General features: G+C 37.7%; 1 protein-coding gene across 3 annotated transcripts in view; it reads left to right on the top strand.

The window, feature by feature from the left end:
- The window catches only part of NALCN (sodium leak channel, non-selective), a 292,588-nt gene that overhangs the window by 150,159 nt on the left and 117,028 nt on the right, over positions 1 to 25,401 (top strand). For all 3 annotated transcript variants that reach the window (XM_060287757.1, XM_060287756.1, XM_060287759.2), the window contains one exon: positions 22,218 to 22,355. In XM_060287757.1, coding sequence (XP_060143740.1) covers positions 22,218 to 22,355 — 138 coding nt within the window. The remainder of the gene's footprint in view (positions 1 to 22,217; positions 22,356 to 25,401) is intronic.

Here is a 25,401-nt window from a genome sequence, read left to right as displayed (position 1 = left end):
TCAATTTATATTGCCGAAATCTGTATTAATTTTTGTTTTTTATTGTTTGGTCTTCCATGTATTTTTAATTTTTCATGATATATTTCAGGCATGCAAAGGTATATAAAGAATAATAAAATGTATTCTTCTGTGGCCACATGCAGTTCAAAAAGCAGATTAGCAATGGATCTGAAGTCCTTGAGCACATGCCCCTTATCCCTCTCCTCCCTTTCCCATAGAGAACCACTTTTCTGAATTGGATGTTTGTCCTTAGTACATCCCTTTATGCCTTGAGTGCATATATAGGCGTCAGCTGAGAATCACATATCTTTTTGCGTAATTTAAACCCGCCTTATGGGGTCTCATACTGCACTGTTTCTTCTGCTAATTGCTTTTTTTGCTCAGCACTGTTTGTGAGATTTACCAATATGAGTACTTGTAGCTATATTTTATTTATTTCCCTTGGGGTATAATGTACAGCTATACATTGCACCATATTATATATATATATAGAGAGAGAACACTATTCAGAGAAACATTGCACAATTTATTTTCCCATTCTCCCGTGTGGTAGGTGAATTCTAAAATGGGTTTCCAGGACATCTGACCCTCTACATAATCTTTTCCCTTTGGGTTTGGGCAGGACTTGTGAATATGATGGGATTTCACTCCTGGGAATAGGTTGCTAATGATGGAATTGGAGTGAAGCAAAAAGGAGGTTATCTTGGGTGGGCCTGACCTAATCAGAGGAACTGGGCCCTTTCTGAAGAGAGAGATTCAAAACAAGAGAGGGTCTCCAGCTGGCCTTGGACAAGTAAGCTGCCATGTTGTGAAGGGCCATGTGGCTAGGACCTGAGGGTGGCTTCTGGGGGCTGTGAGCAAGAAACCAGCACCCTCAGGCCTACAACCACAGGAAGAGAATTCTGATAACAACCCAAATGAGGGTAGAAGACCCCAAGTTCCAGATGAGACCGCAGCCCAACCTACACCATGATTTCAGCATCTGAGACCCTGAGCAGGGAACCCAATTACACCCCACCCACACCTCTGACCTACAGAAACTGTGAGATAATCAGTGAGTGTTTTAAGCCATTAAATTTGTGGCTTGTTACACAGAAATAGAAAGCTAATGCATGCAGGTTTGAGAGGTGTGTTTCTAATATTTTGTGACTCGAAACAGTGCTGCTCTGAACATTGCATGTTAACTTGCACACATCTGAATTCTGCACTTGTGAAATTCTGCAGATGTGAAAATACTGTTAGCGTGTGCAGCTAAGACTGGAATTGCTGGGTCTTAGAATAAAGATATCTTCAACTTTAATAGATAGTGATAAACTTACATTCCAAAGTACTTTTACCAATTTATCTGGCATCTGTAATATATGAGAATGTTCTCAGCTTCAACTCAGCAATATTTGGTCTTGTCAGGCTTTGTTCGGCTTTTAAACATTTAGTTCTTTGTTTAACCTGAATTGATTTTTGTGGCTGCTGTAATAAGATAGGGAACAATCTTATTTCTGTTTGTCTAACCTATTGTCACAGTACCATTTATTGACTGGTCTATCCATTCCCCACAGTTCTGTGGTGCCAGCTGTGTCATCGTACGATTCCACATGTGTGCCCGAGTCAAGTCACACATGCTCCCTTTTCATCTCCTTTTGCCATTGAATTTTTTTCTGGTCAGCCTCCAGTGAAGCCCAGTAAATACCCAGCTTAGCAATCTCCACCTTTCAGGGGTCCATGACTTTGCCCCTTGTGTGATGTGACATTAAAAACCAAAGTCTAGCAGAGCTCATAAATCCCCTAGGGAAGGTGCCTTTTCTTGACTCAAGCTGCCTGTTAGTTTTTGGTCCTGGAGTTTCCATTATATTCCTGGATCTTAACTAGGCCTTTTAAAGGATGTCTGTTTCATGTTGTCCAGAATTTCCTATGGTTTTTTTTTTTTTTTTTTTGCGGTATGCGGGCCTCTCACTGTTGTGGCCTCTCCCGTTGCGGAGCACAGGCTCCAGACGTGCAGGCTCAGCGGCCATGGCTCACGGGCCCAGCCACTCCGCGGCATGTGGGATCCTCCTGGACCGGGGCTCGAACCCCTGTCCCCTGCATCGGCAGGAGGACTCTCAACCAGGGAAGCCCCTCCTATGGTTTTAAAATCATTTTTTCTCATGTACGATCAGACACTGAGGTTCTGTTATAAATTTTTGAGGCAAAAAAGGAAAAAAGAAAACCACTCTGTTGACTGTCTTTCAGATAGATAGCTTTATTTTTTTTTCTATAGGCACAACCCAAGGCCAGGCATCCTAGTGTCTGCTTTCCTCATCTGCAGCCTCACATCTCTCTGCATTTGTTTGCATTACAGATATTATCTCCACTTTGATTCTTTTTTTTAATTGAGATTTTATTTTTATTTATTTAAATTTTATTTTTTGGCCACGCTGCACAGCACGTGAGATCTTAGATCCCTGACCAAGGATCGAACCCGCGCCCCCTGCATTGGAAGCGCAGAGTCTTAACCACTGGACCGCCAGGGAAGTCCCTCCACTTTTATTCTTATATCCTCATGTGTATACATCTCTTTGTATTTGCTTGCATTACAGATATTATCTCCACTTTGTTTCTTATATCCTAATGTTTATACTCCCCTCATCTGCTACACCCCCGGAAGTTTTCCACAAATACTGCATATTTCCATTCACAGTGAAGACTAAATAGATTGTGTGCCTATTTTGTTGTTGTTTATAATTCAGACAGCATTCTCCATGTGATGGAGCTATGCGATGGCCACACATGAACCAACGTACTTTCACTTACAGCAGAGTTGAGCACATAAGGACGAACTCAACTTATCCTCTAGTAGAAACATAAGAAGGAGCTCAAGCCAGAAAGTGAAATGTGCTCCAATAGATGTAGTCAGTTGTAAAGTAATATCAAAGATATCCTGGAGGGTATTTAAAAATTTCCGGGAACCTATTATATGCTATGTATTGTGCTTCCAACTATCGTTTCATTTTAATAAGAGAGGAGGAGATTGCTTCCAGGGAAGGAAGTCTGCAGAGCTTTATGAAGAGTTGTCATCAGGGGTAAATATGATTCCCCAGGAGGATTTGGGTAATGGCATTAAATGAGAGTATTCTATGTAAGGAAAACCGAGTGAGTAAATCAGAGACATGGAGAATCACAGTGTGAAAGGAACTGCAGTGTCGGGCTGGAGCCTGACCATTGGGTGTCTTCCGAGGTTGGGATTGTGACACGGGGGAGCCATTGAAGATTTTTACTTTCTTTGTTATTTTTCCTGGAGAATAGTGGAAGAGCTATTTTGACGAAGTTTACACTGAAAAAAATGTTATTTCTCTGAGGAGGTTTTTCATTGCACAAGACTCACCTTTATTGATCAAAGACAAAAATTTACGATCAGTTGCAGAACTTCTGGCATCCTCAGGGCAGTAGGGGAGGTAATTTTTTATTTTGTCTGTGTGACCACTATTGTGTCAAATCTTCCACAGTCTCATAAAGTCAGTCCCATCTGAGGCTTTAAGCCAAATTGTCATCCGTGCCTGGACATGGCCCTGCAATAGAAACTAGCAATTTGGTTTAAGTTTTAAAGTAATGCAATATATAGCTTAATGTAACCACTTCCCTCATAAAACCTGAAAAATTAACTCTATTTCCTTTCTGCTATAGCATCTGAGGTTCTTTGGCTTCTATTTGAATTTATATTTGTGGTGATTCATCAGTGGCATAGTGATAAAATACTATCCTGTGCTCTTCCTCTTGGAGGACGATTTGAACGCAGCATGAATCACACAGAAATGGCCATATTTTTTCCTGTGGCTATGTGTTGATATCATTTACCACTGAACTTCAGTATTCCAGGAATTATGACATTTCTTGAATAAAGCATCCTTCTAGTCCTACCCCTGATCCTAGAAGCATATTCTTTGGGGGAGAACCTTTTTTTGCACCTTGTCATATTTTGGTAGTTTTCTACCAGTCATCTTGCAACTGAAAGTGGGGTCCGGCTGTTTGCAGCTCAGAAGCCATTAAAGAGGCCAGGTTGGTGGAAAGGAAAGTTCGCTTTATTTTGGATGCTGGCAACGGGGGGTGAAGGCAGACTCCTGTGCAAAGGCCGACTCCCCCCACTGACAATCAGGGGGCAAGAATTTTTATAGGCGGAGGGAGGGGCTACATGCAGAAACAGCACAGTCAGCTCTGACCGTCATCTTGACATTGGTCATCGGTGGTCTGACCAGTGTCATCTTGATTGTTTTAGGTACAGTTAATCTTCAGTTCCAGAGTCGGTTTGTCCCCATTTCTTTGAGGCCTGTTCTCGGAATTGTGGCAGCTTATGTCATGGCTACAGCCTGATCATCGTGTAGTTAACTTCTTCCACCTGGTGGTGGTTTCAGTCTCTATAAGACAGCTCACAGGATATGGCTCAGAATATTATCTGTAGCCCTTAAGGAGGAACTAAATGTCCTTGACTATGCTTGATGACTAAACTATCATTATTTGGTCTCCTTGGGCTGTTTTCCTTTGTTTCTGCATTTTCTCACTTCTCTGATTAAACTTATTCTTTGGCTAAAGTTTTTCCACAAACAAAAGGCAGGCTGAGGACATGGGGGGCAAGGACAATAGGGTCCTGCTCCGTTTCAATCTTATTTGTAGTTTTCCAACTAGTAGTTACCATATTACATAAATATTATTTTAATAATCAGTCTACTCCATTGCACCAACTTCAAAAACCAGTAAGAGTTATTAATGAGGAATATGTGTGTGTCTCCTTCAGTTAAGATGAGTTTCTGTGAGCATATTTTCACTGATGAAAAGCTAACTATATTTTAAATACTTTGTTGAGTCTTGCTTACAAAAAAATACAATCTATAGTCAGACATTTCGACTAGTCTCTCGTGGTTACATATAATAAAAACAGAACAACAGTAAATATCTTAGAGGATTATTAGAAAGTTTAAAGGATATAATATATTCAGACTAGTTAACATTGTGCTGACAATGTAACAGGGAATCAATAAGCAGTAGCAACTAGTGTTTTTCTTAAATAATGTGGAAATCCAGCTTCTTAGCATGAAACACTAAATTCCTAGCAATAATCATATAGCCCAACATAAAAGTATCCCTCAGTAAATCATTGGGCATTAACTGTACAGAAAGCATTCAGTTTTCTGTGTTGCACTGAAAGTTTAAAAATCCACCCCCATTCTGGTTTTGACTATTCTTTTTACTCACCCTTTGCAACTTTCAACAAAAATGCAAAAAGTAAAAAATTATAAATAAGAGTACTGCTGGAATCTGAAATAGCTTATCATTCACTATTTCACATCTGGGACTAAATGCAGAACCATTTAATGACTGATGTATAGGTTCATTCTTTCCCCACTGCCCACCCCTTGGGTACAACTGCCTACCTCTACAGAGGATTCTCTCCAGCCTTCTCAAACATCTTCTCTATGAATCAATGTTAAAACCTTAATGTCTAGGAAACAAGACAGGATAAAAATATATGTGTGCATACGAGTGAGCATGCATGTAGCTGAGTACATGTGTGTGCAGATGGGGGCGGGGCGGGGTGTCGGGGCGAAGGGAGCTGTACTAGGCAAGTGGCAGTGGATGGGTTGCATCCTGTAATCTTACATTGTGCAATACAAAAGGGGAAAAACAGTATAGGCAGGGACTAGATATAGAAAGAACCCTGGTAACTAGTTCAGACTTAAGTCTGTAGTATTGTTTTTGTTGTTATTTTAGTTTTCCATGTGCCATTAATTCAATTCAGAATCTCAGGAATAAGGCAGTGAGCAAAGGTCAAAAATCTCACCTCAATCCAACAGAAATGTACTGGATACATTTCTGAAAGAAAAACTCCAGAAATTTGACAATAAAGCATGCATAGTTATATGAATGACCAGAAAGAGAATTCCACTAACAATGTAGGCAAATGTCACACTTCCTGTCTCTTTGGATAAGCCATGTCGTTTCAGGTTGATTGAAAAAAGGAAGTAAAACCAATTGGAGGATTATGGAAAGTACAGCAAAATAAAGGAAAGGGAATACTATCTTGGAGCATGAGGAAGAATGCAAATTTCTGCATTATTCAACTAAATAAATAATAATAGACTTAAATTGCAGGCAATTGAGCAATACACGGAAAGAAATGTTTATTCTATTTTGCCTTAATCCAAATAGGCTATAATGTATCCAACAAGAATTATACCTAGGTCCAATAAATTTAAGCAGAATTTAAAAGAATTAATCTAAAGGGAAAACAAAATCAAAATTACAGTGGAAGCAAAAACAAACCCTAAAGTTCATCATGAGGACGTCCATGTTTCCTAGAGCAAATATACACCGAAATAGATTAAACAATGATTATGAGGTAAAAACAAACTAGTTTCTAGAGAAGCGTAATTATCTCTGATTAAGTCTAGAGAAACGTTTCCCCAGAGGTCATTATTATTGATAGTAATAATTACTGGATTTAAGTATTTTTTACCTGTGAGGTCCCTATAGCAAGAACTTTTCATAGATAGACATTTATAGAAAGAAAGAGATACACATACATACATAGATATCTACATATATGTAATGGAATCCCCAAAACTACCCTGTTAAGGAAGTATTTTCCCCACATTATAGATGCTATTAAAAAAAAGCAGTGAGAACCAACAAGAAACTGTATACGGCTACAATAATTAAAAGAGTATGATTTAGGGTTAACATACAGATGAATGGGCAAACATATATATCCATTGAAAAAACATATGACAAAGAAAGGATCACAATGAATGATTAAAAGACTAATTATTAGTAGTAATGTTGGGGATACCAAAGCCCTCTCATACTGTGTACCAAAATAACTCCCTGGTAAATTAGAGCAAGGATATTTAAAGTGTAAAAACGTAGAAAGCAAAGAAAATACCATCTTTCATCTTAGATCGTCAGGGACTTTTTAGGCCTAGAAGAAGGATACATTTGAATTTTCAAACAAGTCAAAAATAATCACCATAGGTAGTTTTTAAAAACAAAGGAAAATGTGACGGTACAACCATAATTTGTAATACATATTAGTAAGAACATGTCAAATGGACAAGGTTTGTTCGTTATTTTGGTTTTTGGTTAATGATAATGCTCATTGCCAACAGAAGAGCCTCTCACACATTGAAATTTGTGTAACTTTTCTGAGAATCAGTTTTTCATTATGTATCAAGACACTAAAAAGCATTTTTACTCTTTGATCTAGTAACTGCATTTCTATAAGTCTTCCCCAAGAAAATATCCACAGTGCACACAAAGATGGATCTTCAAAGAAATTGCTCTTTGTACCATTATTTATCAGTGTGAAAATTTTAAAACAACTTGAATGTCCAATCATAATAGAATGTCTAAGTAAACTGTGAATATGGTGACATATTATACAGTTATCAAAACTGTATTTTTACAGAATGTTTAATGAGGTTAGTCATGAGTGACATAAGTGGTGATGACCAAAAATCAAGCAAAGAACCCTAAAACAACACTGTATTTGCAGCTGGATTCAGTTTTGTTTCCAGTACATGTATATCCCTAGGGAAAAACAAACTGGTAGAATTTTCAAATTCTACAACAAATTCTAAAAAATATATACAACCTCGTTTGAATTATAAGTAACTTATTTTATTCTTTATGCCTTTTTGTACTTCCAAATTTTGTACAATGAATGGCTTCTTGGTTTAGAAAAATGGAGATAGGTAAGTTGGTAGACAGATAGATATAAAAGCTTAATTTATAATTATACATCAGTAAGAAAAATAATTATCTCATTTTTTAAAATAACAAGAACATTAGCTGGTAAAATTTTAAATGAAGGAAAGTATAGATATAACAGGGATATGCAAATTGTATAAGACTAATTTCAGATGTATAATAAGACAAATTTTAGTTTATGACTTATAAAATCAACTTTATTAAATTCAAGTCATATCAATTAAATATTTATTGGTAAACAACTATCAACTTTATTTTCAAGGCGTTAGAGTACTAAATAAGCACTATCAAGATAGAAGCAAGGTTTTGAAATGTATGTTTGCAATAGAAAAGAGCAGACAATATAATTGGCAGTGAAGCTTCTTATTTGTGAACTTAGATTGAAGAGAAATGAGAAATCAAAGCCCATTAAAAGAGAGCAAAAAATAGGCAAACCATTTCCAAAGTGTGGGGTTTTTTAGTATGCAAAAATATAAGCATTTCCTGACTGATGCTGCTTTCTGTTTGAAGCCAAATAGGAAAACCTTGTTCTTGGGCATAGTTCTACAAGTGGATAGTAAAAAAACACTGGGAAATTTCCTGTGTAGACTCGGTGGTATTTTAGTTACAAAAGTTTTCTGAATAAATCCTCAGTTTTATTTCACAGTAAGACGTACATCTGTGTTCTCAGGAGCACTGTCTCTTTTGTATATGTTACTAAATCTCTGTTGCACCCAAAGTAAAATATTAACTTTCATCTGTAATTTTTTTTTTTTTGCGGTACGCGGGCCTCTCACTGCTGTGGCCTCTCCCGTTGTGGAGCACAGGCTCCGGACGCGCAGGCTCAGCGGCCATGGCTCATGGGCCCAGCCGCTCTGTGGCATGTGGGATCCTCCCAGACCGGGGCGCGAACCCATGTCCCCTGCATCGGCAGGCGGACTCTCAACCACTGCGCCACCAGGGAAGCCCCATCTGTAATTTTATAGCACATATTTGCCAGTGAAATGCATCATTTACATTATGAAAATTTAATATGACTGACATTAGCAAAATCGCTAATTAAGAGATTAGGGCATAAATACTTCAAGAAACTTGACAGTCTGTTCTATGAGGAAAATTAATTCAGAAGTCTCCTATTTGCATAAATCTCCAGGTCTCATTTTCACAGCTGTTTGTTCCGTCAGCTAGATGGTTGCATTTCAAAATTATTTTAACATAATCGGTGGGAAGTATACCTTTCAACTAAAAATATCATGCTCTGCAAGAAAGATTGTTAGGGGGAAAATATAAGTTCATTCAGTTTATCTCGATCTTTTTTCCTTAAGATAAGTGTTTCTAATATAGGAACTTTAACGTTTAAGTCTTAAATTGTTAAAATATTTTTATTATTAAAAGACAGTTTGTAATTTTAGATTCTCATGAAATTGAAAAGGTTGTGTCTTTTTCATTTGGAAAAATGGTAACAAGTGAAGCTTATTTTAGCAAAGCATAAAAAATACTGGAGATATGTAATTTTTATTAACCAGTTGAGCATAATAACAGAGTTTCAGATATGTACTCAGTACCGTGCTAGACAAAGGAGGTAACAATTTTAAATATGATTTAGACTAGAGCATTGTTTGTTTTAGTAATTTAGATAAGGAAAGGAAATCAGCAATTACTAGATATTAAGACGTCTTGTTACCTGTAATATCAAAAAGGACAGCAGGAATTTGAAATCAACAGATTCCAGCCTAGAGACCCAGAAACATCGCTTGCTACCTGCCAACCTGGATCAGTCATTTTAAGGCTTCTGTATTTCAGTTACCCATCTGCAAAATGTACAGTAACTAACACAAGATTATTGCTGAAATTACTCTAAATAATGGACATGAACTGCTTTGGGGGCTGCAAAGCACTGTATAAGTGCTAGTCATGGCTCAGTGTCTCTTCTCATGTTCTTAAATCTTACCCTGAAAGAATCCTAGGAGACTGTACAAATCTATGGTTTGGTCTACATGGTCATTTATGGTGTTATATGTAGAAGTTAACCCAAGCACGGCCGTGTGTAAGAAAAGAGATGATCAGATATACCTACATTCACTTTCATAACTAGAAAAAATTCACTAGGTTTTGCAAATGAGCTTCTGCCATCTTTCCTTTTACTCTTGAAATTATATTTAAGTGTAGACTCTACTTAAAGTAATTTGCTGCTGGAATAGGCATAACATTTTGATTTCTGCTTTGCTTCTAATTACATTCAAGCTCATTTTGACATTTAAGGCCAATTACATTAGTCTAGATTCAGCAAAACTTTTCCATAGTAGTCTAAAATTTGACCAGTAAACAAGCTTTTCTCCCCTCTCTCTCTTTTTACTCATTTAAATGGAATGCTTGGCAACAAGCATATTTTAGGAATTAAAAAAGCAAAATAAATAATGTGGGTTCATTTTTTTTTTTTTTTTTTTTTTTGCGGTACGCGGGCCTCTCACTGTTGTGGCCTCTCCCATTGCGGAGCAATGGCTCCGGACGCGCAGGCTCAGCGGCCATGGCTCACGGGCCCAGCCGCTCCGCGGCATGTGGGATCTTCCCGGACCGGGGCACGAACCCGTGTCCCCTGCATCGGCAGGCGGACTCTCAACCACTGCGCCACCAGGGAAGCCCAATGTGGGTTCATTTTGAAAAAAAAATAAAAGCAAAGAACTGCTCGTTCTTTCTTGCCAACATAAAAGGCAGTCACAGAATTAATTGAAACCACCAGTTTCAACTTTATTTCTTTCTAAATCACAAGGAATAAGGCACAATCATTTTTCAGAGAAATTAATATTTTAATGTTTCACTTCTGTTAACAACAAGGGTAGTTGATTTCAACAGATCTCAGATTTCAAGAGAGCTCGTATATGGAGAGAGATAGCTCCAAAAACTTTGTCACACAGAAGTCACTAGTAACTAAACTCTTCAGAACTCTCCAGGCCCTACAACAAGTTTCAGTCAGTCTTCCATTGCGTTTTAAGATTCCAGTATATGTGATGGCTTAGAGCACATACAGCTCGTGTTTTATTTAGCCCCTACTTTCAGTCCACTTGCTAACACACGATTTTTACTGTTTATTCAATAAATTCTCTTATCCTTGACAGCACTCACTAAAAGTCAATTTATAGTATCTATTAGTATCAAAACATTTAGTGTAACCTTATTCTATAGTTTTTATAGTGAAAGTATAGTCGAGGAAAATAGACCAGATAGTATATTGTTTAAAAACTAAGTTTTCCAATTGACTGCCAGTACCAATTGAGAGCATAGAACAGTAAACACCTACAGCTAGATGATATCTTAGGAATCACTTGGTTCAAAGATGAAATAAAATGATGCCATAAAAAGCACTGTCACACTTTCATGTATCTAAAGGAAATATCTTCTTAAAAATATAATTTATCATATATTATTTTGAGCTTTACAAAAATGAAATCACACTGTACATGATGTAAAAACTTCAAGTCATAAGAACTATACAAGAATTCTGAAATTTTAACTAGTGTAATTGAAGTTGTTTTTCCTTGGGACAGATTTTTAAATCACTATTTAAAATATTATTTGGGAATTCCCTGGTAGTCCAGTGGTTAGGTCTCCACGCTTCCACTACAGGGGGCACGGGTTCTATTCCTGGTCAGGGAACTAGATCCCACAAGCCACACAGTGCAGCCAAAAAACCGAACAAAAAACCAACTATTATCTGTATAGCCCTTTAATGTTTATAATAAAGTATTCACACACGCTTTATTTTGATTCTTAAAGCAGTCTTCAGAGAGTGATAACGTGATGGCACATTTGAGGAGGATTGGTGTCAGGCTGGCCGCATGCTTTACCCAGAGCCGCTAAGCCAGTCAGCGATTTAACCCCAAACTCAGGCCCTGTGACAACAGAGATGAACACTTGGTTCTTTACGTCCCTGCCCTACAGCTCACAGAGGGCCAGGGTCTTTATCGTCAGCTCATTCAACCTCTATCTTAAACTGCTCTCCTTTGGCTCTGCTTTCTGAGAAGGGCATCTCTTGAGAGTGAAGGCAGAGATGCAGTGGGTGAGGTTAGATCAGATGAGAAATTTTGAAAAGCTCATGGCTGAGGTTTGCTGGGCAGTGTTGAGGTGTCTTTGGAGGCCAGGGTGGAAGGGAGCCCGTCTCCATATGGAACCAGTGGAGGGGCTGGAGAGGTGCAGACATGAAGAGTCAGATTCACCTAGGAGTTGGCATGTTTCCTGAGAGTTTGGCAAAAAAGGAAGATGGAGTTTGGAGAACTGAGAAGAGTGTATTTGAATTGATAGGCCATGAAATTCCATCTAAACCAGACAGGGAGAAATTTGAAGTAAAGAAATGGCTATTGCCAATGGATTTAACATTACAGCACTATGGTTTTACTCCAGATTTCAAATCCACAGTATTTGTATTTATGGACACCTTAGTTTAGCCACGGTAAGTGGTGACTCTTAGAGCTTTTATTTGCTGTAGGTTTTTAAATGCATGTAATGTCATTTTTCCCAACCCCTAATTCTCCATAAGACCTTGATCTCGTTGGTCATGATTTTGCCAACCAGTGTACTTTTTAGAAATTTAACTCCAACATTAGGTAGGTCCAAAATTTGCTATGTATTGATGTCATTTTAAATATTGTTAGAACTTTGAATAGTTGAATAAGTTTTAAATGAAACTATACAGCGAAATACTAAAGGATTGTGAGATCAGTGGGTTTTTCAGAAGATAAAACTCCTCTATATTTTATTCCTATTTGAATGGGAAAAAAAGAAGCAAGGAGATTGAGTAGGTGAATAATTAAGGCAATTAAAACTGAAGGAGGTGTCACTTTTGTACTCAGTGAATACCATCAAGGCAAATCTTCTGTTTTACAGCTGACTGGTAGTAAGACACAGCAGGGACACCCTCAGTAAAAAGGTTGAGCTACTATATAAGTTATCAAATGCATTTCATTTTGAAGGCAAATCTTTTTTAGTGAAAGAGTTCTGGAAACCAGCTAAAGATAGGTAAGATAGATGCAAATTATATTGTAAAATGAAAGTCGTATGTCAATGACCTGAGTTGTAGTCTTCACCACATTTTAAAAATTTTAGTGTCTATATTTTTAAAGTAAATACATGTTTTACATGTGTTTTAATACACAGTAAAAAACATACATTAAGTATAAGGTAATTTTTATGTCCACCAAAAACCCATACACGAATGTTCGTAGGAGCATTCTTTATAATAGCCAAAAAGTGGAAACAACCCAAATATCCCTCAACTGATGAGTAAATAAAATGTGGTATATCCATCTGATGAAACATAATTTGGCAATAAAAGGGAACAAAGTGCTGATACAGACTACAGCATGGATGAACCCTGACCTCATGTTATATGATTCCATTTATAGAACATGTTCACAGTAGACAGACCCATGGGGACAGAAAGCGTATTTGGTTGCTGAAGGCTGGAGGACGGAAGGATGGGGAGTGACTGCTATGGGTACATAGTTTTGGGGGATGATGAAAAAGTTCGTAGGTAGTAGTGATGTTGCACAACTGTGAAAAAACAAAACCACTAAATTGTCTACTTCAAAAGGTGAATTTTATGGTATATAAACCATATCTCAACAAAGCTGTACTTTAAAAAGTTCAAAAAAAAGAATATTTACCCCCTTCCCTAGTTCCTCAGTCCTTCCCATTCCAGTCCTCAGAGTTCCAACTTTATTGTATAGGCTTTCAAGCATTTTTACGCACACAAAACATATCTAGATATGTATATTACAAGTAGAATCATACTGCATATTCTGCTCTCTCTCTGTTAATGAAAACCTAGATGTTTACTCACCTACTTTTTTAAATATGTAATTTCCTTAACCTAAATTGATATCCACACATACTAAAAACCAAAACATGCTTTGGGTCATCAAGTTATCAAAGAGCATCCATGATACATATTTTTTAAAGGCTAAGAACTACTTTACAAGGTCTAGACAAGAACTTTCAGCCTGTTATTTCAACATAGGAGAATACCCTTGCTTTGCTTTCACCTAACTCTAAGAAGATCTATCAGAAAGAGATTTGGCATCCGAAATGGGGCCTTGAGAGAGAGAGAAGGATGTCCTGTCATTGAGGAACCAGCCAACTCTATGGTGTGGGCCCTCGGCGGCCCTGGTGGAAGCGTGGTCCCAAGGATGCTGTTCACCCCACCTGGGATCAATGGTTAAGGGGTGCTAACTGGAACAAAAGAGAAGTTGCAAAAATACTTGTTTATTCCCCTTCCTCCCCATTTTGATGATCTTATTTTTATTCAAGTTTCCCAATCTCAGTTTATGGCAGGAAAGTACAGCACCAAAATGTAAGGCCACTAAGAGGGAAACTACAATATTAGATGCTTTGGTAGGAATATTAAGGAATATTGGGGATAAATGTGGAACTGAGACCTGAGCCAAGGGTGGCTTTAACAGGGTTTCCTGGCAGATTGGACGTAGGATGTGAGGAAATGAGAAGGACCAGAGAGATGTCTATGAGGTCCTTGGCCTGAGTAACTTGAAGAATGGATTTGTCATTTTCCAAGATGGGAAGAAGTGTAGGAGGAACAGGTTTAGAGAGCAGGGCATGAAGACTTTGATTTGGGACATCTAATGTTTGAGATCCCTGTTAGATAGACACCCAAGGGGAGATATGGAGTTGATTCTGGATGTAGGGCTGGATATACAGATGTGGGTGTCATCACTACGTAGACCGTATTTAAAGGGATTATAATGGATGAGATCAACCAGTTAGTGAGTGTTAAGAGACAAGAAAGAGATCTGAGGACCAAGCCCCGAGGCTCTGCAACATTTAGAGATTCGGAAATTGAGGAGAAACCAGCAAAAGATCCTGAGAAGGGCTGGTGTGGAATTGAGTGGCCCTACAGTGAGGTGCTTAGACCCTTCAGTGATCCAAGACGTTGTTCTCTGCTCTTAGGTGTGTTTTCTCCTGCATCATCCCTGGAACAGCTCACTTCCTCACACTCTGGTCTTATGGCTTTCACCTTCTACCCTGGTTCGCGCCCTTCCCTTTGCTCCCACATACCCAAGGAATACATCACACTATGATTAGAAAGAGGTACTCTTCAGGCTAATGATTTTCAATACCTTCCTTCTCCATTCAGGGAGCATCACTGCAGTCTCTTTAGTCAGTGCATTTCTTTCCCACTTTACTTCCGTTCCTTCAGAGATGTTCCTTCCTTGGAATATCAATGTGCTTATAATTACAACTCTGACTTTGTCATGACCCCTTCTTGCGCCTACCAGACGCATAGCCAGTCTCCATTTATTCGTTCACCTCCAGGTCCTACTGCTAACAGTGTGATTTTTCACTGTAGCTTCTACTTGAAATTCATTAGAGATTTTTTTTAACATCTTTATTGGAGTATAATTGCTTTACAATGGTGTGTTAGTTTCTGCTTTATAACAAAGTGAATCAGCTATATGTATACATATATCCCCATATCTCGTCCCTCTTGTGTCTCCCTCCCTCCCATCCTCCCTATCCCACCCCTCTAGGTGGACACAAAGCACCGAGCTGATCTCCCTGTGCTATGTGACTGCTTCCCATTAGCTATCTGTTTTACATTTGGTAGTGTATATAAGTCCATGCCACTCTCTCACTTCGTCCCAGCTTACCCTTCCCCCTCCCTGTGTCCTCAAGTCCATTCTCTATGTCTGCGTCTTTATTCCTATCCTGCCCCTATGTTGTTCAGAACCTTTTTTTTTTTTTTTTAGATTCCATATATGTGTGTTAGCATATGTCATTTGTTTTTCTCTTTCTGACTTCCTTCACTCTGTCTGACAGTCCATTAGAGATGCTTTTGATTGATTTTGTTCTACCCTGATGGGGCAGAGTTGTTTGTTCCAGATCACGTCCTGTGCAGCTGGGCCATTCTCAGGTTAACTGCTCATCCCCGATTCAATTAGCTGCAGCCAGGCACCTGCAGCGTGAACAGAGCCTGACCTGCATAGGGTGTTTAATATGTGATTATGTCATTAGACACAGAAAAGAAAAAGCACTTGTAAATGCAGTCTTTACCCCTATTTACATCTGTAGGATTGGGCTTTGGGGGTAAAATAGCAAAAATCACAGACCTTCTGTCCCGAAAACCTACAGAAACAAATAAAACAATTAATTATCAGCCTGGAAAACATTATACCAGCAGTAACCACACAAAGAAAAGGCCACAATTTCATACCATTATCTTTGAATAGCAGCTAGTAGGAAAGATGGAGGGAGGAAGAGAGAGAGAGAGAATCAGAGGGAGAGGATGAACACTCTAGGCTCATGCCTGAAGCCTGTTTTCCAGAAGTTGAGAAGAAATTACATTGGAAAAGCAAATCGTAAAATATGTTCTCATCTCCCTCAATTTGAGAGCCTCAGGCCGTGGGATGTTCAGAGCCCTGGAAAAGACATCAAGAATCTCCCACAGGTGTAGATGTGATTGTTACACCCCATTTTACCAGAGGCAACATAAACTTGTAGGTTGCACCATTTTTATTTTCCCAGCTGGGAAGAAGGCTTGAGAGTGAAAGCAAAATGATCATAATTTCTGAAAACTAGGAATCTCCCATAATAAACAAAAATTCAGCATAGCGAAAGGATGAAGAGAAAAGAAGAAAACAGAAACCAGGAGGGAACAGGAGCCCCAAGGAAAGCGTGATGGGAGAGACGCAGCTGTCCTCTCCTGGTACCCAGAGGACCAAGACCAACAGAATCAACCCGTCTTTGCCCTCACCTGGAGTCAACGGAGGGCTAGTGATGCTGGAAGGAAGCCGGTGAATTAGAGGAAGTGAACACCTGTGACTGATGGGCTGGCAGCACTAAAGATTTCCAGAATCTACCCACAGTGGGGAAATATCTGAAGCCCGATATTTCAAGCATAGCTGCCCATGGCCTCAGCTAATACTTGTCTCCCTGCAAACCCCTCTCTTCATACTGAGACAGCAAAACATAGAGAAGAAAATCTAGCTGACAAATTGAAACAGGACTCTGATAATGGGCATGAGATTCTGGGATCACTTTCTGACACTATATTAGAGGGAATAAAAGATCTAGATGAGAAAGTTAAAAATGAAGGCTTTGCATTTGCAGCAACATGGATGGACCTAGAGATTATCATACTAAGCAAAGTAAATAAGCGAAAAACAAATACCATATATCATTTATATGTGGAATCTAAGGCAGACATAGAGAACAGATGTGTGGACACAGTGGGGGAAAGGGAGGGTGGGATGAATTGGGAGATTAGGCTTGACAGAAATACACTACCATGTGTAAAATAGATAGCTAGTGGAAACCTGCTGTATAGCGCAGGGAGCTCAGCCTGGTGGTCTGTGATGGCCTAGTTGGGTGGGATGGTGGCAGAAGGGAGGGAGGTCCAAGAGGGAGGGGATGTGTGTACGGGTATGGCTGATTCACTTTGCTGGGCGGCAGAAACTAACACAACATTGTAAAGCAATTATACGCCAATTAAAGACTAATTAATTAATTAATTAAAATACAACACAAATGAATATAATGTATGAAACAAAAACAGACTCACAAATATAGGGAACAAACTTGTGGTTGCCAAGAGGGAGAAGGGTAAGGGAGGAATGGATTGGGAGTTCAGGATTAGCAGATGTAAACTATTATATATAGAATGGATAAACAACAAGGTCCTACTGTATAGCACAGGAAACTATATTCACATGCAGCAGAAATTAAACGCAACATTGTAAATCAACCATACTTCAATAAAATTAAAAAAAAAAAGACTTTGACAATTGTGGAGCAGGTCTAGAAGGTAATTAGTCCAAATTGAAACAGCAGTAAGAGGACTCCAAGGAAAATGTCTGAGAGTAAGAATCAGATGGTTTCTGGGTAATTGAATGCTCTAAGAAGAACATGTGTAGGAGAGGAAAAGTGAAATTTATTCTAAACAATAAGTAAAATGTGTGATAATCTGGAAGCTATTTAAGGTAGAAGGAGGAAAGCATATATTTCTTTTCCCAAGGAAACAGGGAAAAAAACAATCAGAAACTCTCAACCAAAACAAAACTAAACTAAAAATTTTGTAAGAACACTGTGATTCAAATAAAGTAAATTAAACTGGGCCAGATTCTGAGAAATAAGGGGAAAGTAAGAAAACGGCCTCCACTTAACCTTGAACATTTACCTTCTAGTACCAAACATATCACAATACTGAGGCCTGAAGGAGGAAGTATTATCCTAGAACATTACCAGGATAACAGTATTACATAGCAATATTTTCATAGTCAACATATCAACTATCAATCCATTGATTATCAATGTACTGACAAGCATGGAAGACCCAATCATGACTAAAAAACAAAATGTAAATATTGTTGAACAGAAGTCACTGTCTAAGGTAGATAAATCAAGAAATACTGAATGGGGATGTGGGTAGCACCACCAGAAGTAAAAACAAAAGTGGTTAAAGGCAGTGGCTTCTAGGAAGTGGGACTGAGATACTGAAGCATATGGCCATTGCTTATTATCTGTTAAGAAACCCATCATCAGGCTTCTTTACTGTGTAACTTTTTTTTTTTTTTTTTGTGGTACACGGGCCTCTCACTGCTGTGGCCTCTCCCGTTGCGGAGCACAGGCTCCGGACGTGCAGGCTCAGCGGCCATGGCTCACGGGCTCAGCCGCTCCGCGGCATGTGGGATCTTCCCGGACTGGGGCACAAACCCGTGTCCCCTGCATCGGCAGGCGGACTCTCAACCACTGCGCCACCAGGGAAGCCCTATGTAACATTTTTAATCATATGGTATCACCTTGATTAAATATTTGAAAAGTAATATTAAGAATGAGCTTAACAAGAAATGGACAGAAACTATATAAACTGAAATCTTTGTCCAGAATCTTGAATAAAGACTTGATAAATGGATAAATGGAAAGATATGCCTTTCTTTGAGACTGGAAGATAATATCAGTTTTTCTTAGATTCGTGTGATTCCAGTGAATAAAACAAGAGGATATTTTGGGGCAATTAACATATAAAAATAAAAGAATTCTGAAAACAAAAGCTTAGGAGGAGGGGCTAGTAACTCTACCACTTATTAAAATATACAAAGATTAGGCAATTTGGAGATGAAATAAATAGATGGAAAAGAACAGAAAGTTTAGAAATAGAATTGAAAGTATATGAGTATTCAATGTATGATGCCAGGGATTTTTCAAATTAGTGCAGAAAAGACAGATTTTTTAAATTATATTGTGCTTAATCAACTGATCACCTATTGAAAAGAAAAATAAGATTGATTTCTGTCTTATTTCTTATACCAAAATAAATTCCATATTTAAACTGATTTAAACAGTGATTTCTGGTTCAAATGTTAAGCATAATAAAATAAGGAAACTTATGGGTACATTTATATCTAATCTTGCAGTGAGAGAAGTCTTTTTAAGCAAAATATAAACACCTTAAATAAAAGGAATGGCAAATTAAACCACATAGAAATTTAAAATTTATTTTTGTAAAAAAATACTGTTAAAAGATAGGGAAAAATATATGGCAGATATAAGATTAATTTTCTTAATTTATAAAGAGCTGGTTGAAATCAATATGGGGAAAGTAAAAGTCAACAGGATAGGAAATGGCATAACACATGAACAGGGAGCTTGGAGAAAAGAAACAACTTCTCCAGGCCTTTGTTCATGACCCCCTTCTCCACCATTTAAATTCTACTCGTCTTCCTCATGAAAGTCAGTTGCTATCATTTTCTACAAACTATCTTGACTCACCCAAGAGGAATATATCTGTCCTTCCAACTTGCTTCTTATAGCTTTGCCATATTTCTCTTAATGCGCCGTATTTTTCGTTCTTCCATTTCTTAGAGTTGGCCATGTTCATCTTTTTCTTCCACTCCTATTATAAATTTCTTAAGAAGCCATCTCTTCCTCATCTCAGTCCCCAACACATCAGGTCTTCAGGAACCACTGATAATCCATGTCCAAATAAATAATGTAAACAGGTTCTTCAAGGAATGCGGATCCTGAAGACAATATAAGTCAGTAAGTGTATTTGATTCACATCTCAAACAGACTGTCACTGGGATTTAAATTTCCAGATAAAATCTCAACAAAACTGATAAAGTACCCCTCGTGCAGGACACAACTTATTTTTCAGCCTGTAATAGAAGAAGTATTTCATGGCCCTACCTTTCACTGGTTTATTCATGTAAGTGACTATAAACACCAATCACGTTGTAACAGAAAGCTTTGCTCTCAAATATAATTCACAGCATCTCATAGTATGTATGCACTTTCATGGGGCTGAGCTGGGCAGAAGTGAGACGTTGTTTCTTTTGAAACTCTGGAAAGAGTAGAGGATAACCCGATGTTCTTGGTCACATTGCTTATCTCACAGCAACAGGTTATAAACCCCTAGCTTCCTGTTCCCGAGCATTTACTGGATGCATAATAGCTGAGTATTCGTGAAAGATAATGCTGTAGATGAAAACACATTAAGTTGGTTTCTGCCCAAGGCAGCGGAAAGGTACCCCTGAATTTTTGGCCTCTAGGTACCAAGAATAAATCTGTTGGACTTAATCACAAGCTTTCCTGTCACTTTTGGGGAAAGAAATCCATGTCCAGAAAAATTCCTTTTTTTTTTTCAAAACAGGATGTTTTTCAAAACATCCTGGTAGGTGTTTTGACTCTTCCCCCTTTTACTGTAGAGTCTCTTGGATGTCCACACACTTTCACGCCAGTGACAGCTCTGTTGAAGAAGATCTGATATTTTTATGTGAATCATCTTTGGAACTTGTGTTGCTTGCATTCAGATATAATAAATATTCAATAGAAAAAAAACACAGGGAAAAAATAATTGCCCTTAATGATAGGTTCTGGCATACTTATGAGGTTAAACGACGTGTTGAAAAATTCTCTGAAGCATTTTTAGGATGAGTTAAAGCTAGTGTTCTCTTTGGCACCCTGTCGAGGAAAGTATTATACTGTCCTTGTTGATGCCGTGTTCAAGTATCAGTAACAACATACTTCATACTTTCATTAATGAAACACTTTGTAGGATGATGATATTATAGAAAAATTAACTCAAGGAGAGGTTAAGTGTTTCACACAGGGACAAAGGGTAAGAGAAAAAACTTATCTCCTAGCTCAAGATTCATTTATCAATGCATTGTTCCTTTGTTCATACAGGCCTATTATGTGCTGAGCATTGAACATCGCACTTGTAAAAAAAAGCTAATTTACTTATCCCTAGTAAAGAAAACTGCTAAGAGAGCTTACTGCGCAATGAGGCCTGGGAAGTAGTAGATTCCAGACTTCACTGAACACAGGAAGCAATACTTGGAAAAGTACTTGCTTTGGAATCATAATGCCTGGTGCTACTTCTGTTAGTGCCACAAATTAATAGAGTGACTTTGGGATAATCATCCATCTTTAAGCCTCTTTTTCCTTATCTTCAAAAAGAATGAGTCAGGGTCCATTATCTTTAGGGTCCATTTTGCCTCTAAGATACTATCAGTGTAACAGACCTTTTATCTTGGGCTCAGTCCATCTTTGTATTAGCCTGGACCTTATTTCTTGGAATCCCAATACCTGAGAATTCAATTTATGTCTTCCATTTTACTAAAAGTCTGTAAAGATTTTTTTAGAGTCACTAGATTCCAATTGTCAACTTTCCCCAACATCATCATAGGTTCTCATTAAGAAACATTTATTGACCACTGATGTGTACAAGATACATGAGTCAATGATGGATATATATATTCAATGAGAAAAACATGTAGGAATGAAACTAACCAAAGATCTTTGCAGAGAGAGAATGAGTCTTTTAGCTAGGCTGGCTTTTGTTGGAATGCTCTAGTTTTAATTATTTTATTTTTTTTTTGATCTTGGGGTTTCTTCCATGGTCTTGACTCTGTCTTGAAAATTTTTTTTAAAAATCATGAAAACTGTGATCATCTTTATTAAGTTGCTTAGCATGGCCATATCATTTAGAAAAGTTTCTTTTTTAAAGAGTCTCATGTTTTTAATATAACTGAAATAATTTGATGGATACTATAAAAGTAAAATTAATGTTATTATTCTCATTTGCCTTTAGACAATCAACTGTAATTCACTATAAAAATAAGTTGTGCTTAACAGCAAAAAAAAAAAAAAAAATACAGCAATCCATTGGAAATGTTAAATAGTTAGCTTGCTAAAAGGGAAAAACAAGAAAGGCAATAAGCAAAGGTTCCTGAATTTTGTTCTGATTTGATCAGCAGTATTTACCACCAACAAAGCTAATTTTAATTCAGAGTAATTATTTTAGTTTTCCACATTGAATAGCTAGATATCAGGCTTTTAGAATCTTTGTTCTTAGCCCTTTCCTATCTGTCGAATGAAGGCTGTTTTTTCCCTGCTGAATCAATAATATTGAAATCAAAGTCCTCAACACCATATACTAATTCTAAGTTGCATGTAAGCCCAAGGCTAGTGTTTAATACTTCCATTCTTTTCCTCTGTAGGCATTTATGTCCATGTTCCAGATCCTTACCCAGGAAGGATGGGTTGACGTCATGGACCAAACGCTAAATGCTGTGGGACACATGTGGGCACCAGTGGTCGCCATCTATTTCATTCTGTATCACCTCTTCGCCACTCTGGTGAGTTTAGCATTTCTTTTCAATTATGTCTTACAATTCATAATGGGATGAACATCAACAGATTTTTGGCCTATTGTCAATTTCAGAATCAGAACCAAAGAACCAAGGTAGAGTAGTCCCGTTGGATGAGGTCCCTTCCATTGTAAATGTATATGAGTCAAAGAACTACTTGAGGAACTAGATTTCAGATCTAAGTAAGACGTTGTCTCCATCAAGGTCAAGTGGTTTACGTGAGGGAAAACAAGATAAAACAAAATGGAAATCCCACATCCATGTACTGACTTATCCATCTCTAAGCATTCACACCCTCAGCGATCTAAGGATCAAACCAGAACTACATTATTATTTTTTTTATCATAGAGAGACACTCTCTTCAGTTTCACTGCATCCTCTTCACAGATGTAATGAAACTGAAAACAGAAGCTGGAGACCTCAGGGTGCAGTCAGTTAATTAGAAACTAGCTCAGTGTTACTACACTTTGTATGACTAAAAGAAACACATGGGGAAAAATAAAACACATGGCTGCAAATATTGTAAAAAGCGTGATAAAAACTGAATACCAAAATCCAGGAAAAATTTTCCTCTGTCACACAGACTTTTCTCTTCGATGTATTTCTATTAAAAAGAAAGGAAAAAGTTATGAAATATGGCCTATGACATACTAAGGGATGTAATCCTTAGGTCTTTCTAATGACAAATGTACATCTCCATATAATAAATTTGTACATATTTAAGAAGCAAATTTAATCCCTAATATTATGCTAAGAGTTCCAAGGTAAGGACCCAGAATGTTACCCTTCATCAGGGACACAGGAAATAAAAACAACTGCTACTCTTTATTGGGTGGCAAAATTCTTTATAATTTTATTCCTAATATCTGGAACAACAAAGTTAGGTCACATTCCCACATTACAGATGATGAAACTGAGGAGTTAATTTGCCCAGTGTCACAAAGAGTGTAAATGTTAGAACCAGAACTTTCCCAAGTCTGCCTGGTCTCAAAGCCCGGGGTCTTGCAACTATTTGTTGCTGCTTCCCTAGATTCTGAAGCTTGTCATTATCACTGAAAATGTCTGCAGCAAATCAAACCTCTGCCCAAGTCACTAAGATAAAACAAATTACATACAGCCTCTAAGGTCCCTTCCAAATCTAAATGTCTGTGAATCAAATAAATGCTGGAGAAACTACATGCATTAAACTAGAGGTCGCATTTGCTATAGGCAGAGACCTTCAAAACGATAACACGTCCATCAAAAGGTGTATGAGGATACATTGTTATGTGGCAGAAGGTCCTGGGCTCAAATAGTGGAATCACGTAGAAACAGTTTTGGCATTTTTTACATGGGGTGACTTTTAAAATATTCACAAAAGGAAAGAACACTGAGCAGTGGGAATGGAGGTCTGCTGCACGAATCTGGCTGCACTGGTGTTGGCAGGCACTTGGCCCTAAGGTCTTTGCATCCTCCCTGACAGGACCTCTAATCTGTGTCATTCATTTATTCATTCATTCATTCATTCATTCATAACTCAACTAATGTTTATTAAGCACCTACTATGTGTTTAAGTTGGAGACTATTGATCATGGGTTAAATGCAGGATAGATGGTTGAAATCATCTACGTATGGGAATAATCTGTCTTATTGTTGTTCTGTTAAAACAATATAATCTTCTGCTCTCCCCACTGCAGATTTTTCACACTTAAAGATTTGATTCTTAAGTCAGAGACTAACATAATATGTAAGCAGGAAGAAAAATGATCTAGCCTAGTAAATTATTTAGCAAAGTAATTTTTTTTCAAGTGGATTTCTACAGGGATCACTAATATAATGAAATAAAATATTAAATCTGGTAATAGACTTCTTGGGCATTCTAAATTTTCCTTATTGGGCCAAAAACGTGGCATTGATTTTGGAACACTGAAGCACTTGCAAGGACTGCTGAGATTCACTTGAGCCTTTAGGAATCTACAGAGCACAGCTTGAAAACCCATATCTAATTACACACCTTCATTCTACTGATTTAAGTGTCTGCCCGAAAAACTCATTGTACAGTAATTTTTTTCTTTGTGATTTTCAAAAAGTAGTTCTAAAACTGACAATTGAAATCGTTCTTTTGATCATAATTTTTTCAAATCTGTAAAGCAATTGAGAATTGAAAAGTCTACATGTCAATGAGGGCAGTCTGGTAAATATGGTGGAGTACAAGACTACAGACTTGAAGTCCAAAAACCTGGATTGAGGATCTCTCTCTGCTGGTCACTAGATGTGACTTTGGGAGAATCAGACAACTTCTCTGATCTCTGTGCTGTGTTATATCTGAAAGTGAGAATAATAAGGCCCAACACACCTAGTGTCCAAGGTTGCCATGTACATATGAGGTGAACTTGTATTTTTGAGGATGTTTTAGCCATGGTGTAAGAGGATGGTCGTAACTCTCACCAACACTGAGTTCCTTCAAGTTTAAATAAGATAGTATGAGCATTTCAAGCTATATATTAATAAATGCTAAAATGTTATTGTTATTTCAGATGTTTTTAATTTATAGAAGTAAAGTATTATTGATCAGTTTAAAGTATCATTTATGTCCAAGTCCGTCTCTCTTTTCATCTTTCCCCACGCCCCTTCTCCCAGACAATGACTATGATGAATTGGATACGAATCTGTCTTCCAGTTTTTAAATCATATTTTACTAAATTTAGCATACTATCAACTCTGAAAAGACTCATATTTTGTGTAACATTAACAAAAAAAACAACAGTTAAACTATACACATAGATTGTAAGGTGCATCCCAATTTCAGATTGTTAAAGTGTGAAGATAAATGTGCACCTTAAAATCAATGGATTACAGTAGTTTCCCACACATATATGTATCCATTAAAAATATAGAATGTTTTTAATTTAAGGTTATCATCTACAGACATTTTATACCCTTAGCTTTTAAGATCAGTATTATTTTTCAGCTTGAGAGTACTGCTCTAGTGCCCTGATGGCCATCCTTGGGGGAGATGGGAGATGCCTGGTGTGCACACTTCTCTTGCTGTTAT

Source organism: Globicephala melas, chromosome 18 (assembly GCF_963455315.2).
Source record: "Globicephala melas chromosome 18, mGloMel1.2, whole genome shotgun sequence".
Taxonomy (NCBI): domain Eukaryota; kingdom Metazoa; phylum Chordata; class Mammalia; order Artiodactyla; family Delphinidae; genus Globicephala; species Globicephala melas.
This window is presented reverse-complemented; position numbering and strand designations above follow the sequence as displayed.